The sequence below is a fragment of the Podarcis tiliguerta genome, assembly GCF_965153285.1.
Source record: "Podarcis tiliguerta genome assembly, chromosome: 3".
Lineage (NCBI taxonomy): Eukaryota > Metazoa > Chordata > Lepidosauria > Squamata > Lacertidae > Podarcis > Podarcis tiliguerta.
Genome location: NC_139536.1, coordinates 114,407,857 through 114,425,573, shown reverse-complemented (window position 1 = coordinate 114,425,573; position 17,717 = coordinate 114,407,857). Strand labels below are relative to the sequence as shown.

At 41.8% G+C, this 17,717-nt stretch overlaps 1 protein-coding gene and 1 long non-coding RNA gene across 2 annotated transcripts; both read left to right on the top strand.

The window, feature by feature from the left end:
- Positions 1 to 655: 655 nt before the first annotated feature.
- On the top strand, positions 656 to 17,354 carry LOC310675176 (cytochrome P450 2K6-like). Its single transcript, XM_083435379.1, has 9 exons — positions 656 to 954; positions 3,271 to 3,433; positions 4,263 to 4,412; positions 5,386 to 5,546; positions 6,077 to 6,250; positions 11,160 to 11,307; positions 14,233 to 14,417; positions 14,788 to 14,929; positions 15,561 to 17,354. Exons 1-9 carry the CDS (start codon positions 772 to 774, stop codon positions 15,746 to 15,748), a joined length of 1,494 nt encoding a protein of 497 aa, XP_083291505.1. The 5' UTR covers positions 656 to 771; the 3' UTR covers positions 15,749 to 17,354.
- Positions 7,458 to 8,436, top strand: LOC310675280. The gene is made up of 2 exons (XR_014510026.1): positions 7,458 to 7,651; positions 8,286 to 8,436. It is a non-coding gene; the product is annotated as an uncharacterized lncRNA (long non-coding RNA).
- Positions 17,355 to 17,717: the final 363 nt, after the last annotated feature.

Below are 17,717 nucleotides of genomic sequence, written 5' to 3'. Positions count from 1 at the left end.
TGGTCTCACCAGGAAATAGAAAAAATTCCCCTTTGAAACTCTCTTCTATCTTAAGAAAATCCAGCTACACCCACTATAATACTTTGAAATTTGTCTTCACTGGGCCCCATAACCTTTGTAGGAATGGATTTAGGCACTATGAGAGGATGTACAGTTTAGTTATTGTCCTTCCTTGCTCACATTGTTGCATGTCATATGCTCTAATGTATACAAAGATATACCCTAATGCCATCATGTTAAACAATTTCAAAATGAAAATGAATAAAAACTATGCTAAAGAGAAAATATGTGTGAGTGTTTGAATGGGAGGAAGTTCAGGAAACACTGGACACTTTCAAACTAACTGCAGTTGCTCCTAATTAAAGTTGAATAATTTCATCTGCAAATTATTTCACAATGCTGCCCTTTACTCCCATTATAACAGATTAATTTTACACATAATCTGGGTGACAGGTTTGCAACCAGGTTCAAGGGAATTTGAATTTGTTCTTGAAAGCAATAGTTTGAAGAAGTGGGCACCACTCACTTGAGTAAACATTAAGCTGAAAGGCAAATAATCCAATGTACAGCTTTGAATAGTTGAGCAGAAGAAAACAAAATCAGAGGGCCAAAGTGGGACACTTTTTACTGGGTGGTTTAATGATTTGCTAGAGACAGTACCTAGCATAATATATATGCTGCTCACTGCAGTTGCAAGACATTATCCTTGACCAAACTGCACTGTAGCTTTCATTACAACCATTGCAAAACAAATTTGCTTGCTGAAACGAAATGGATTGGACAGAGCCGATTCCAGCATTGTTCCTCTTTATACTTATGGTTTCCTTTGTCTTGAAACTGGGCACTTTCTGGAACAAGAGCTCCCAAAATCTTCCACCAGGACCAAGGCCGTTACCTCTCATTGGGAATCTCCACATCATGGATCTCAAGAGGCCTTATAGAACCATGTTAAAGGTAAAGCTTCCAGTTCTTCCCATGGCAAGGCTAAAGGGTACTTGGGCAGCCCAATCAGATGAGCGGGGTATAAATAATGACAGTAATAATAATAATAATAATAATAATAATAATAATAATAATAATACATTTTGTTCTTTTACAGCCTATAAATCTCATCTTCTCTTTGTGTGCTACAGAACCTTCTCTTATATTTCCCAATAAATAGTCATAGGACCTAGTTGTAATTTATACCTGGTAATTTGAACAAGGTGTCTGGGGGTGTATGTTTCCTCTGTATGTTTCCCTGTAACCTCATTTCTCACATTGAGAGAACTGCCAGAAGTCCCTCAGCCCTGGACCTTGGACGATGGGGGTGGAGACGTTTCTTTAGGTATACTGGGCCGAGAACGTTTAGGGCTTAAAGGTCAGCACCAACACTTTGAATTGTGCTCAGAAACGAACTGGGAAGCCAATGTAGGTCTTTCAGGACTGGTGTTATATGGTCTCAGCCGCCACTCTCAGTCTAGCTGCTGCATTCTGGATCAGTTGCAGTTTCTGGGTCACCTTCAAAAGTAGCCCCACGTACAGCGTGTTGCAGTAGTCAAAGTGGGAGATAATCAGAGCATGCACCACCCTGGTGAGACAGTCTGCCGGCAGGTAGGGTCTCAGCCTGCATACCAGATGGAGCTGGTAGATAGCTGCCCTGGACAGAGAATTGACTTGCGCCCCTATGGACAGCTGTGAGTCCAAAATGACTCCCATGCTGCACACCTGGTCCTTGAGGGCCACAGCTGCCCCATTCAGGACCAGAGACTCCCCCACACCTGCCCGCCCCCTGTCTCCCCAAAACAATACTTCTGTCTTGTCAGGATTCAACCTCAATCTCATTCTGTCAGCTGCCATCCAACCACCTCCCAACACTCACACAGGACCTTCAACACTTTCACTGGTTCTGATTTAAAAGAGAGGTAGAGCGGGTTATCATCCACATACTGATGAACACCCAGCCCAAACCCCCTGAAGATCCCTCCCAGAGGCTTCATATAGATGTTAAAAAGCATGGGGGAGAGGACAGAACCCTTTGGTGAAAGGTGAGAGCCCAGGGGTCTGAACACTTATCCCCAAACACCACTTTCTGGACACGGTCCAGGAGGAAGGAGCAAAACCACTGTGTAACAGTGCCCACAGCTCCCAGCCCCTCTAGACGGTCCAGAAGGATGTTATGGTCGATGGTATCAAAAGCTGCTGAGAGATCCAGCAGAACTGGGAAACAGCTTTCACCTTTGTCCCTAGCCTGCCGGAGAGCACTGACCAGCAAGACCACGGCAGTTTCAGTCTCATGATGAGGCCAGAATCCCAAATGGAAGGGATCCAAGTGGGCCGCATCCTCCAGGTGTGCTTGGAGCTGTTCAGCAACCACCTTGCCCAAGAATGGAAGATTTGAGACTGAGTGATAGTTGGCCATATTGGCTGGGTCCAAATATTTATTTTTTAATAAGCAGTTTTATAACCAGCACTTTTAGTGGGTTTGGGAAGGCTCTTTAACAGAGGGAAGCATTCACCACCCCACAGAGCTTTTATGAGCCAGGATGGGCAAGGATGAAGGAGACAGGTGGTCAGTTTCACTCATCCAAGCAGCCTGTCCACATCCTCAGAGGTAACACATTGGAATTCCAGAATTCGAGCACTCTCCCGCCCCGGCCCTGCTCCCATGGTGGAGTCTACTGAACTGAATGAAACGGCTGAGCTGCTGTATCATGAGTCCAGCAACTGTTGCTGCTACAGCTATTAGTAGCAAATGTCTTGAAGAGCACTGAGGCATAGACAATGCTCTTTTAATTTATCATTATGTTATTTGGATTATGTTTTGCATAGTGATGTGCAAAGATACAAAAAGGGAATTCATTCCACAAAATTACTATTCTTAAGTCATATGTTTTCAGCTCGGTCCAAGGCACAATGACATGGAAGTAATTTCTACCAACTTCTATAGTAGTTTGGATTTTGTATTTGATATCCTGCTTTATCATTACCCTAAGGAGTTTCAAAGAGGCTCACAATCTCCTTTCCGCTCCTTCCCCACAACAAACACTCTGTGAGGTGAGTGAGGCTGAGAGACGTCAGAGAAGTATGACTAGCCCAATAGTAGTTATTGGGGGAAAACTGATACTAGTCTAAAGCCAACTTTGCTACTAGATTCTGTGGAATGGCCTTTTCTCTTAGGTAAATGTGCAAGCTAATGCAGTCTTGGTTCTGTCAGAGATGATTTACATTAATATATTCTTTGGGTATACCAGAACTCTGTTTCTCAATTTTTCTTCTGTTGAATTCCAGTTGTCAAAGCAATATGGCCCTGTCTTGGGCATCCAAATGGGACCCCAGAAAACCGTGGTGTTGACAGGATATGAGACAGTAAAGGAGGCTCTGGTTAATCAGGCGGATGCATTTGCAGACAGGCCCATCGTCCCAATTTTTCAAGAGTTTGGACAAGGCTTTGGTGAGGCACCTCCCTTTCTATTGGAACTGGTAATGCTTGCAGACACACACTGGTCCACCAGGTGAACACAATCTGTTCCCAAGAAATGGTTTGTAAGATGAGCATTTGCAAAGCAGGTCAACAACATCCATTGTTTCCTGTGAGGGAAATCTTTGTGACTTTTTCATCCAACCTCAGTGCCTTTGACATTGACAGAGTATCTGCAGGCATTAGGCTGAGCATGTGTCACAAAAAGTGTCACCTGTGGATTTTTGCAGATCAAGCTAAAATGTTAAAAAGAGTGGACCAGGCCAGCCTTTTTGATCTTGACTTTCAGTGGTTCAGTGGGGCTCTGTTGAAGAAACAAAAATGGAGACCAGTTAAAGCAAACCTTTCCCATTCCCACTTTCTTCCCAACAGTCATATTGTAGAGCTGGGGGAGAATGGGGCAGGAGAATGTAATAGTTGTCACATTTGAATTGTGAATGATTGTCACATGGAAAAGTAATGCCACACACCAAGGGGAAACTGACCATTTTCTGGCCCGGCCTATACAGAGAGGAAAAATGAAGGAGGAATACAAAGAACAAGCTGAGTTCTGCTTTGATGCCTGACATGTACAAACCACCCTCTACTCTACCCTACACTTTGTAATGGAATATATTGATCAATGGGTTCTCAGGTCATGGTCTGATGACACATCTGCCAGCTACTTTGTCAAAGCTCAGACGTCTGAGTCTGAATGGGAGAACAGCTGGGATCCATTGTCAGTTCCATGGAAGAAATGCAGAACACAATTTATTGATTCAATGGCCATGCAAACATGAAACCTTTCTTCCTGTCTCTTCAGGTTTAACTCTGTCTAATGGCGAAAACTGGAAAGTAATGCGGCGGTTTGCTTTAAGCACATTGCGGGACTATGGAATGGGAAAGAAGACCATAGAGGACAGAATTCTTGAGGAATGCAGTGTCCTGATAAAGAAATTTGAATCTTACGAAGGTGGGTTGTTTTTTTCCTCTGGTGCATAGCTACACAACCGTTGTTTAAAGGTGCCAAGGCTATTGTGTTACATATTCCTAACTTCCAGAAGCACAGCTCCCAGGGTTCCTAACTATTGTTCTGTTCCTGTAATGTGCAGATTGTACTGCAATAACTCCTGTGACTCCCAAGCAGGTCTTAGCCCAGCTATGGCCACATCCAGCAGCACTTAGGATCAGTTTCTTTTATAAATGAGGTCTACACATAGGTAAGCTATCAGTAGGGATTTAAGGCAACAATGAGCAGACTTAAAAACAATGCCCTTTCCATACTTTGAATTTCTGTGGGGATGTTCAGGGAGGCAGGAGGGGATATATTGTTTAATTATATCCTCCCTAACTTGCGTTAGCAAGTTCTATATCTTAGCAGAGTTTAAACGCATAATGGTTTGCTTGTTGCAGGCTCGTCTGAGCTTCTCTATATAAGATTCCTGGTATATAAGATTCTTTTCCCTCTTAAAAAGAATAGACACGACAATCTTATTAAAGTCAATATAAAAGTAGTTTACTCACATTCATTCGGTTCATGGATGGATGGATCCCTCAAGGCAGACTTAGGTTCCAAAGTATATATACATGTGGAACTATCCCATAAGGGAGTTAGTCCCAAGTGACTGCAGACAGGCAGTCACTTCTACTAACACGTAGAAAAATGGAGGAGGAGGAGGAGGAGGAGGAGGAGAAGAAGAAGAAGAAGAAGAAGAAGAAGAAGAGAAGGAGGTGTGCTCCCCTAACCCAGATTAGGCCACACCCACATCTAGTCACATGCAGAGGAAGTTTGTCCCAGCTCAGGAGGAAACACAAAGTTTTCTCCTGGCTGGTAGAAAGCATCCACTAACATGTCCATTCTAGGAACGTTGTACTTGACTCCTGTGTGTTTTACATCCCACATTTTAAAAAGAATATCTTTGCTTAACTGTCATAATTATTTCTAGGAAACCCATTTGAGACCACCACAATTATGAATGCAGCTGTTGCCAATATTATAGTGGCCATGCTACTAGACAAGCGATTTGATTATGAAGATTCCACATACGTAAGACTTCTGAAGTTGGTCAATGAAAATGTCCGGCTCGTCGGAAGCTCTTCAGTCATGGTAATCTATTCTTTTCCAATAAAACAAACAGTTGATTGTAATGACATTGTATGCAAAGTGGACAGGGCAACCTGTTTATTGTATATTGTTCAGGATTCACTACAAAACACAGAATGATATCTTGAGAAAGCAGGTGGTGATTCGAAATATTTAGAAACCTCACATGGCACAGTCATCCCGCAACTGTAACAAAGTCTCTTTTGCACACACGCTTTCTGGCCTCACTGCCATCGGGACTCCAAGGACAAGGAAGAACAAGTGATTGTTTGTTCCATGATGGCTCAGAAGGGGCCTCCAAGGGCAGATCTCCATCTCTGAAGATGAACCTCCAGAGGAAAACTGCCATAACCTATTATTCCAGGGTTGCACATAAATTATGCTATGCTGAGTTACCCATCCCCCCATTCCAAATGCCACTCAAGAGTTTTGTTTTGTATTTGGGCAGTCATGCTTTGAGAGACCCAGCTGAGAGTACAATACTGAGTTTTTCTAATGTCTCTTTTTCCTTTTTCACATTTTTATCCTTTCAGCTGTATAACATGTTTCCTGCTCTTGGTTTTCTTCTGGGGGCTCGTAAGACTATCATGCAAAACAGAGATGAGGTTTTTGCCTTCATAAATGCCACCTTCATAAAACACCTCCAAGATTTGGATGAAAATGACCAGAGGAGCTTTATTGACTCATTTCTTATCCAACAGCAAGAGGTAATGGAGTCTTTAAGTTGGCCCAGAATAAGCGCTGACATTTTCAATTCATGTTTTAAGGGCATATTTGCAAGTGAATGTATAAGTTGTAGCCAGGAAGTCTCACTTCAGAAGGGACCAACCTGGCATACGTCCTACCATTTCCCAATAGTCAGCCATTGTTAATGTGTTACAGAAGTTGCCTCTGCAGGGTCAATGGTTGCATGCTCAACAGCATTTCTGGGGAAAAATCCCTGATCAAGAAAACATGACAATTGGGGTGTATGAATTTCCAGGGGTGGAATCATTGGCTGCTAATGCTTCTGCAAAGAGAGATAATTATGCAGTGATGAGAGGTAATGGTTGCCAGACTCCCTTTTGATACAAGGGGGATGGGAAAATGCCTCGTGTGTTCAGAAGAAGGCATACTTCACACCAGAGGAGATAGGAAACTTTGTGGGTGGAGAGGCATCTCGGAGCAAGGAAAAAACATTGGCCCATGCACTGCGCTTCTTGTTGTTGTTGTTGTTTAGTCGTTTAGTCGTGTCCGACTCTCTGTGACCCCATGGACCACAGCACACCAGGCACTCCTGTCTTCCACTGCCTCCCGCAGTTTGGTCAAACTCATGCTTCGAGAACACTGTCCAACCATCTCGTCCTCTGTCATCCCCTTCTCCTTGTGCCCTCAATCTTTCCCAAATCAGGGTCTTTTCCAGGGAGTCTTCTCATGATGTGGCCAAAGTATTGGAGCCTCTGCTTCAGGATCTGTCCTTCCAGTGAGCACTCAGGGCTGATTTCCTTAAGAATGGATAGGTTTGATCTTCTTGCAGTCCATGGGACTCTCAAGGGTCTCCTCCATCACCATAATTCAAAAGCATCAATTCTTCGGCCATCAACATTCTTTATGATCCAGCTCTCACTTCCGTACATCATTACTGGTGATAGCTTTAGCTATACAGTGGTACCTTGGGTTACAGACGCTTCAGGTTTCAGATGCTCAGGTTACAGACTCTGCTAACCCAGAAATAGTACCTTGGGTTAAGAACTTTGCTTCAGGATGACAAAAGAAGTCATGCTGCGGCGGTGCGTCAGCAGTGGGAGGCCCCATTAGCTAAAGCGGTACCTCAGGTTAAGAACAGTGTCAGGTTAAGAACAGACCTCCAGAATGAATTAAGTTCTTAACCCGAGGTTCCACTGTACAGACCTTTGTCGGCAAGGTGATTGTGGCGTTTGCCTCCTAGGATAGGTCATAAGGAAAGGGTTAAAATAGGTGTGATGTGATTGGCCAGTGAGAATGCAAGGGCGGAATAAAAGTTAGAGTGGGAGGTTTTGAAAGTCAGTTGAGTTGAGAGTTGAGGTTTGGGAGTTGAAGAAGGAAGAGGGAGTTTTAGGTGTGGGTTGGTAGAGTTGTATTGTGAGAGAGTGAGAGAAATTTGTGGGAATGTTCAGGGATGCAGGAGAGGATATATTGTCTGATTATATCCTTATCCAACTTGTGTTAACAAATTTCCAATATCAGCAGAGTAAAACATTCCCCTTTATTTTAAGTTTGCAACGGCAGCGTTTGCTCAGACTTGCTTAAGCCTCTATAATAATCACTCTGGTAATTTCCCCTTATTCCCTCTTCAAATAGAAGACACGTCACAGTCCTTTACAAAAGTATAAAAAGAGTTTACTCACATTCTGTCCACATCAGATCCCAGAAGGCAGACTTAGGCTTAATGAAGAAACGTACATTTAGAATCTATCTTATAGGAGGATAGTCCCTTTGTCCTCTCTTGGCTGGGAGCCAAGAGGGCATCTTTAGCTTAGCAGATGTTGCTTCTTCGAAGGAAGAGAAGAAAGAGAAAGAGATGGCTGCCCTGTCCTGTGGTTTTATCATTACCTGCACAGGTGAGGCCACACCCACCTCTAATCACATGTGGAAGAAGTCTGTTCCAGCCCAGAGGGAAACAGGAAGTTTGCCTGCTGGCTGGACAAACATCCCTCCCCATGTCTAAACATGTACACTCTAGGAATGTTGTAATTGACTGCTCTTGTGTTTTACACCCCACAGAATTGTTAGGTGGAGTCAGATAGATAGTTGGGAATAATCAGTTTGAAGTTGTTAGGAACTAAGATTAAGAAACTGTCAAGAAAAACTAACTGAAACCATAAGCTTGTTCCTGCATTTAAAAATAAACTTGATTATTTGTTTATGTTAACAACTGACTGGACTCCGTGTGTCCCCATGAGAAGCGGGGTGGTGGCAGCAGAAAAAGCAATCGCAGCGGCGGCACAGGGTCAATAGACCGTCAAATGTCCGGGGGCCCTGCGTGATCGCCACAGTGATGTCCTTGCTTTTTAAGATGCTGTCTAAGTTTGTCATTGCTTTTCTCCCAAGAAGCAGGCGTCTTTCAATTTCATGACTGCTGTCACCATCTGCAGTGATCAGTTCTTTTAACCATTACTAAGATTCAAAATTAATATGAATTGGAGTTTCTGTTTACCAATTAATTAGCACCCAGAAAAGGAAACAGGTGTTAGTGTGATGACAGAGTTCTAAATAATGGGTTGGAAATTATTTCTAAAAGCTTTGAAAAGTTAGAAAAGTTAAAGCAGACATATAGGCCTGAATTTGCTTTTAACTTTCAATCTACACTGCCTTTAGGGTTATGGTATAAGTGATAAAGAGCTTAGAATTATTATCCTTCCCCCTGCTTTTTCTTTTCTCTTTTAAAAAAATCTCTTCTTTTTTGGTTTCTAATTTGTCCTGCTGCAAATGCACAGCAGTCTGAGGCTGAGCCTCTTTTAGATAGGCAGGGTGGCCATTTGGGAGAGCAGCTGTACGATGGGGGGGGGTATGGTAGAAAGCAGAATTATTGGATGCTAAGATCCAAGTTTTCGGCAAGTGCTATTTCATGAGAGAACTCTAGCAGAGATTTAAAAATCACAAAATATGCAGCAAAGTAATAGTGGGAATATAAGTAGTTGAAACGGACGCGGGTGGCGCCGTGGGTTAAAGCCTCAGTGCCTAGGGCTTGCCGAACGAAAGGTCGGCGGTTCGAATCCCCGCGGCGGGGTGCGCTCCCACTGTTCGGTCCCAACGCCTGCCAACCTAGCAGTTCGAAAGCACCCCTGGGTGTAAGTAGATAAATAGGGACCGCTTACTAGCGGGAAGGTAAATGGCGTTTCCGTGTGCGGCTCTGGCTCGCCAGAGCAGCGATGTCACGCTGGCCACGTGACCCAGAAGTGTCTTCGGACAGCGCTGGCCCCCGGCCTCTTGAGTGAGATGGCCGCACAACCCTAGAATCTGTCAAGACTGGCCCGTACGGGCAGGGGTACCTTTACCTTTTTAAGTAGTTGAAAAGCATATCTTAGCATACGTACCAAATAAAGCTTCTAAACAGCTAAGCAGTTTTCATGTTATTTCATTCTGCTTTTGATCCTCTGCCTCACTTGTGAATCTGCTGGTTGTAATGTGAAACTGCATGGCTGCACCTTTGTGAGAGAGAAATGCTAGGAATGTATCCCTGATAAGCAAGGACTGTGTGGGTCTTAGAAAAAGTGCTCAGTATCACAAAATATGCAGCAAAGTAATAGTGGAAATATAATTCCTCCAAAGTTGAGGTAAGCATGGCAAAAAGCTTACTCTATAGCCATGTTCTTCTTCTTGTTGTTGTTGTTGTTCTTATTGTTGTTAACTACATTTTTATATAGCCCTTCATTCGAAGATCATTGGATGGTTTACAACATAAAAACACAAAAAACACAAAAACAAAAAGCCCACCCCACACAGTTTGAAAGGTCACAGAGGAAGAAGAGGAATGGTTTCACCTGGTGCCTAAAGATCTGTGATGAAAGTATCAGGTGTGCCTCCCTGGGGAGAGCATCCCACAAAAAGGGGAGGCGCTGCAAAAAAAAAAAAGGCCTATTCTCACGTTGCCACCCTCTGTTGTTGTTGTGGAGGAGCCACATGAAGGGCCTCAGATGATTATCGCAGGATCTGGGTTGATTTATATGGGAAGAGGTAGTCCTTGAGGTATTGCAGTCCTCTGTTGGCAGCCAATGAAGTCAGGCCAGGACTTAATTAGTTTTAAGTATCCTGCTCATGTGAGGCAGACTATTCCACAGTAGGGAAGCATTTGCTCTTTGGCAATAGGCCAGGAATTTATCCTCCTCCCTCTTAACCACCACAGTTAAGATTCTTCCCTTTTCTCCTTCCTCCCTTCACTCCCCTCTGACTCCCATCGGGACAGGCAGCTATTACAACCAGCAACTCTGTTGGTGTTACTCTTCGTGTTGGAAAGTGTGGCTGAAGGGAATAGCAATCTCCAAAATATGAAGGGAACCACATTGTCTATCTCAGTTTAATGAAACAGTTCCAGATGAATATGTGGTATTTCTGTGTAATTTTTCCATTTTAGACTATGAGTAAATACATTAAAGATGTTCAACTCAGAACCATATATGTCAGCAGAAAACAACACTTTATGTTAACCTTGATTTCAGATCTCCACAGGTGTTCACCAGAAATGCTGCCTTCCATTTATGCAGTCATATAATACTCTTGCAGGTTAAGCACTGGCTGAGCAGTTAAGCACCACGATTAGCATCAGAGAAGAAGGAGCTGGATTGCCAAGCCTCCCCAACCTCCTCTCTTAGCTGGTAGATAGAGAGCAACAGCTGTGACTATGGAGAAGCTAGATGTTTTAGGGTGTTGATGCTGACCCTTCCATCTTAGGCTCGGGTTGTATATATGTGTAAATAAACCCTATATTGTCATGATGGCATAGTCTGGAAGACCTAGAATCTCTCACTACTTAGCGATTGTGTTGATGTGCAATGATACTTTGGATCAACGGGTCCTGTCAGGTATTCATTTTTATCTTTGCACATGAAATTTTCACACTCCATTCATTTTAACCAGTTCATACTCTTTGCAACCCAGGAGGAGAAGAAGAACAAAACAAATGCATATTTTCACAACGAAAACTTAAAAACTGTTGTGGCTGACTTATTTGGTGCCGGCATGGAGACAACTTCTACCACACTGCGCTGGGGACTGTTACTAATGATGAAATATCCTGAAATTCAGAGTGAGTGCTTTTAATTGTGTTGGCTTGCATTATTCTGAGATAGCTTAATTCCAGTTATATGTAACTATTAGTGTGTGTGTGTGTCACAACACTTATTCAATCCTAAATTTAACATTTCAATCTGGACTCCCTTCTCCCTTTCTGAGAAGCTGTACGCCAGCTCCCTTGGCCAATAAAGCGAGATGAGCACCGCAACCCCAGAGTCGTCCACGACTGGACCTAATGGTTAGGGGTCCCTTTACATTTACCATCTATAAAACAAATAGTTTCCCCTTAAACTATAAAACGCTGCAAATGTTATATCCACATTCCATTAACTTTCCCATACATCCATTTTTATATTATTAACAATATCTATTGCCCAGTGTATCATTGAAGATTTCACTTGTTCGTCCATTAATTTCTGTATCCATTCTTCTCTTCATCATTCCATTTTTGAGCAAATATTAATCTTGCAGCAATGGTTGCATAAATAAATAAATTTGTATAAATTGCATACAGAAATAAATTTCTAAATATTCTATACTAAATAAATTTCTAGGTAGTTCTGATCTCATAATTTCCAAAAGAAAAGATTATGGCTTTTTAAACACCATAAACATCTTTTTCAGTTCATCATATATCATTTCCCAGGAAACATATGAAAAATAGTACTTTCTTTCTCTTTACATTTCCAGCACATATTCAGTTCAGATTTATACATTTTAGCCAATTTACTAGGTGTCAGGGACCATCTATGTAACATTTTCATATAGTTGTCTATAACATTTCATATAGTTGTCTATAACTATAACATTCTATAAATTTGATAAACTTTCCCATGCCTCCATTTCTATATTATTACTAATATCTATAGCCCAGTGTATCATTGAAGATTTCACTTGTTCGTCCTTTGTCTCCCATTCCAATATGATCTTATACATTTTAGATATCACTTTAACATTACAGTTTAACAGGTCTCTTTCCAGTTGTGATGCTTGTTCCCCAACCCCGCCACTTCATATCCTTTTTAAATACTTCATGCAAATGATGATATTGTAACCATGTTGCTAACCTCTCTGATAAAACCTTAAATTATTTTATTTTAAACTATCCAAAGGTGAAAGTCATAGTGGTGTTTTGGTCTCCAACAGGTTTCTGTTTTTAGTGTTTCTGTTTTAAATATTTTAAACACTTTTCCACTCTATTTCTTGGTTTGTTATCATTGAATATTGCATTTGCAACATCTTGACATCCTGTTTCACTATCTCTTTTTGAGGGGAATTTAGTAATTATTTCCCTTTCCCTCTTATTTCTCGTAAAATGTCATGTTTTTTCTGCTCTCTTATATTTCTTTGGTATGCGCTTTGCTATGTAAAAAACAACAACCCTATATTTCCATTTTTATCACACCCCATACCACCTTTAAATCTATCTCTTGGTTTAAATTAATTTCAAAATAATCCTTTAATTTTTTTGCCCCTTTTTCTAATATTTCTTGATTTAATAAATTTTATAATTTTATAATTTTTCATTTAGTCTCCATCTCATCGGGGAACTTGTCCCTGTTCTTAATTCCAGTTATAGAGTTGTGGTCTTATATGTTATTGATAGAATTTCCACCCTCTTTACCTTAGTATAAAAATCTTTACAAGTTCATACAGGGTTTTTTTCCAGCTTGCAGAATAATTCTCAGTCGAATAAAATGTACTGTGGGTGTTTTTCTCTCCAAATGTCAATTAAAATGTCAGTCATCCTAAAAAAGGCATTCAGTAGCTTGGCTTCTTTTGTTTCATTTTTTCTTATACTCCTGTCCCAATCTAGGGAGCCTACACCATTCATATTGCCCATCAAAATCACCTTTTCATTCAAATGTTCAAATAATATTTCTTCTAGCCTCTAATGAAAATCTGGTGCATTTTCCCATTATCAATATTCTTCCTTGTTCATCTTTGAATAATTGTTTTGGGTCTGAATCTGGTTTTATACACATTATAACTCCTCTCTTTTTTGTTATATCAGAAGGTACAAAGTACTTTCACAGCCTTTTATTTATGTTTTATTTATCCAAGTTTAACTTCTTTACAGCATGTTCAATTTTATTCCCTTTAGTCGTATTATTTAGCCTATTTACATTCCAAGTTAGAATTTTCAAAGCCATCTTGTTCCATATTTATTTCACTTTCACCTCCACCTCTGTTGAATCTTCCTCTTCCTATCCAGCTTTCTGTCCAAATGTTCTTTCTCTAGCTAACTTTCCCCCATATTTTCTCCAAAATTTGTCTTGCCTTTATATGTAAAAGATAGCACCACAAGATATTCCCAGTATTGATATTTCAATAATCACCCTGGATGAATTTCTCTCCATCAGTATATCAGGTTATTGACTAAAATGTTTGTTTGTCCTGTTTTAAAATACCTTTGCCTAGAGATTAAATTTGCGAGCCTAGGAAATTAGAGAAGCAGTTTAGGGCAGTTTTATGCTTCAAGTATTAATACCTTAGGGGACGCGGGTGGCCTTCTGGGTAGAACCTCAATGCCTAGGACTTGCTGATCGTATGGTCGGCGGTTCGAATCCCCGTGGTGGAGTGAGCTACCGTCTTTCAGTCCCAGCTCCTGCCCACCTAGCAGTTCGAAAGCACACTTAAGAGCAAGTAGATAAATAGGTACCGCTTTATAGCGGGAAGGTAAACGGCATTTCTTTGTGCTGTGCTGGTGCTGGCTCACCAGAGCAGCTTTGTCACGCTGGCCACATGACCCGGAAGTGTCTCCGGACAGTGCTGGCTCCAGGCCTCTTAAGTGAGATGAGCACACAACCCTAGAGTCAGACACGACTGGCCCGTATGGGCAGGGTTACCTTTACCTTTTTATTAATATCTTAAGAGATCAAGGTCAAGGAGATAATCCTGGCAGAAAAATTAATGCTTTTCTTTTAATTTCCCCCAGTAAAGGTCCAAGATGAAATTGCAAAGGTTGTTGGATCTTCTCAGCCAAGGATTGAACACAGAACTAAAATGCCTTATACAGATGCTGTGGTCCATGAGATCCAGAGATTTGCTGATATTGTCCCAACCAGCCTGCCACATGCCACGACTACAGATGTTACCCTCAATGGCTACTTCATTCCAAAGGTGATCCTTTTCATTGAACTGCTGCCTACTAGTTACAATATATTTTAAGGCTTTCCTGGGAGTAAGCCCTGTTGACTTCAGTGTGGGTGACATCTGTGCAGACTTGTATAGGATTGCACTGTAAGCATGCAATCTACCCTTAGGAAGATGTCAGGAATCAGCTTCAACCCATTAAACAGATATCAATGGAAAGGAGAACAAGGTTGGAAAACAAACCATTTCTGGTGGGACATCATGACTTATAAGTTAAATTTTGTCAAACTAAAGACATTTTTCGAATGAACTCAAATCTCATTTCTCCTGCACTGAATATTAATTGTATCGGAGGGATATGCTTTATATTAAAATATCTCTTGCTTTGCCTTTGCAGGGGACTCACATCATACCACTGCTGTCCTCTGTGCTGCATGATGAATCTCAATGGGAGAAGCCACATAAATTCTATCCTGAGCATTTTCTTAATTCTGAAGGAAAATTCGTAAAGAGAGATGCTTTCATGCCTTTCTCTGCAGGTAACTTTTTTCTTTTTACTTTTGTGAGTATCTGCATAGTGTGTGCTTAGTCAATGGGATTTTGACATGCCTGGAATGTAGCCTATTGTGCAAAGGTAAGGTTCACATCAGTTGCTGTGGCCATTTCTGCCACCAGATCTGGCCACCATTGGGGTGTGGCCCCTGGAATGTTGCTCACCAGGGAATGTGGCCCTCAGGCTGAAAAAGATTCCCCTTCCCCCCAGTTTTCAGCATTGCAGGATGGCTCGTATTTGGAGTTCATAAATCTTTTAACATGCACACCATTAGCTGTTATTTTATTGCTGCATTTTAGTCTGCTTTGAAGTACAGTGGTACCTCGGTTTATGAACTTAATCTGTTTCAGAAATCTGTTCTTAAACCGAAACCGTTCTTAAACTGAGGCGCTCTTTCCCTAAGGAGGCCTTTTGCCACCGGTGCCCTTCCACTGTTCAGATTCTGTTCTTAGACCGAGGTAACGTTTGCAAACCAGGACACTACTTCCGGTTTTCCGGAGTTCATAAACCAAATCGTTCGTAAACAAGGCTGTTCTTAAACCGAGGTACCACTGTATTTGGGGTGTTATTAAGCAACCCATAAACCTGGTTTCTCTGCTTCCTGTGATTTGTTACAGGTCGGAGAGCATGTGTAGGTGAGACTCTTGCCAAAATGGAGCTCTTCCTCTTCTTCACAAGTCTGCTGCAGAGATTCACCTTCCAGCCACCCCCGGGAACATCTCAAGAAGACCTGGACCTTACACCTGCTGTTGGGCTTACAACACCTCCCATGCCCCACCAACTCTGCGCTCTGCCACGTTTCTAAGACTCACTAGCTCCTGGGTTGCTTTGTCCTACACTCGAGTAGGACCCTGGTAGAGTCAAATGTCTGACTGGCATGTTCTCTCCCTCCCGGTCGTTCGTTCAGGAGCTTCAAAGGCTTTCTTCAGCCTGAACATCACAGCGACCGATGCCAACAGACATTGGCACACTTAGGGATCCGCAGAGTCTTCACAGCTTGCGTAACAGACCTCAGCAACTCAGCATTTTGGCTAATCTACTTTATTTACATATAAACACACAGAGAGCACTGCAACACGGCTCCCTCTCTCTCTAGCATCAGACAGCAAAGAGAAAGAGCAAAGGACAATAGTCCCACTTCACAAAACAAAGTAACACAAACATCCTATCTCCGTCATTCCCGCTTTGTGGAGTGAAAACATACACTTTCATATGAAAGACAACAATACCATGACTGCAACCACGGAGCAGGAATTCTAACATGCTTAGCCTACCTGTTTTTGCAATGTGAGCCTTTTTTAAACACCCCTGTTCAACAAGGGTGTTTGGGTTGAGTAGCCTACTGGTGGAATTGGTCCATGCTTTGTCAAAAACATGAAGTGTTCCCCTTTACCTGCCATACTGCCGAATCCCATGAAACTAGCATTGGAGCATCAGTGGCTTTCTGCTTCTGGCTTAGAATTCTGCTTCTGGCTTAGTTCAGTGGCTTTCTGCTTCTGGCTTAGAATTAAACAACCATCTTCCATCTTCTACCTGTATCTGAATGAACTTTCTCTGAGAGTCGGGGTAGCTTAAGGCTTCCCTCATCAACGGAATTCTGACTGGTCATATGAAAAATGGAAATGGTGGAAATGTGTCAAAACCAAAATCAAAACTTAAATCTCCACAAGAGGAAAAACTCAAAACCTTCTCCGCCTAGCTACTGCTCTGAGAGGGAAGAGGGAGCTAATCCCTTTCACACTGGTGTCACTAGAAGTCTCCATGGTCTCACCAGGAAACAGAAAAAATGTCTAGTTCAAATGTCTCTTCTCTCTTAAGAAAATCCAGCCACACTTTAATTTTTGTCTTAACAGGGCCCCATAAACTTTGTAAGAATGGATGTAGGCCCCATGAGAGGATGCACTGCTTAGTTATTATCCTTACTTGCTCACATTGTTGCATGTCATATACTCTAATGTATACAAAGATATACCCTAATGCCACCATGTTAAACAGTTTCAAAATGAAAATGAATAAAAACTATGCTATAAAGAAAATATGTGTGAGTGTTTCCGCAGACTTGACATCTTTCCGCAGGGCCTGCAAGACGAAGCTGTTCTGCCAGGCCTTTGGTCGGGGTTCAGTCTGACTCCTCTCCACTTTCATAAGAACTTACATGAAAGTGGCCTCCCAATTTTTCTCACAGGCCCATATAACTTCAGCACAAACAGTGAGCATTTAAGGTCCCCAACCCTAATCTGCGGGTTGCCATCTGATTGGATGCTATTCTGATCCTGATCTGATTTGAGGATGTATTTTAATTGATTGTCTGATTTTATGTTAATGTATTATACATTTGATGTTAGCCGCTCTGAGCCCGGCTTTGGCTGGGGAGGGCGGGATATAAATAAAATTTATTATTATTATTATTATTATTATTATTATTATTATTATTATGTTTGAATGGGAGGATGTTCAGCATATACTGGACACTTTCAAACTAAATGCAGTTGTTCCTAATTAAAGTTGAATAATTTCATCTGCAAATGATTTCACAATGCTGCCCTTCACTCTCATTATAACAGATTAATTTTACACATAATCTGGGTGACAGGTCTGCAAGCAGGTTCAAGAGAGTTTGAATTTGCTCCTGAAAGCAATAGTTTGAAGAAGTGGGCACCACTCACTTGAGTAAACATTAAGCTGAAAGGCAAATAATCCAATGTACAGCTTGGAATAGTTGAGGAGAAGAAAACAAAACCAGAGGGCCAAAGCGGGACACTTTTTACTGGATG

What these genes read in the sequence shown, in the direction of transcription:
- LOC310675176 (XM_083435379.1), top strand. Translation starts at nt 772, where the DNA reads ATGGATTGGACAGAGCCGATTCCAGCATTGTTCCTCTTTATACTTATG. An exon ending in GAAATTTGAATCTTACGAAG is followed by an intron (nt 4,413 to 5,385) that starts GTGGGTTGTTTT and finishes AATTATTTCTAG; the next exon opens with GAAACCCATTTGAGACCACC. An exon ending in TTCTTATCCAACAGCAAGAG is followed by an intron (nt 6,251 to 11,159) that starts GTAATGGAGTCT and finishes TTTGCAACCCAG; the next exon opens with GAGGAGAAGAAGAACAAAAC.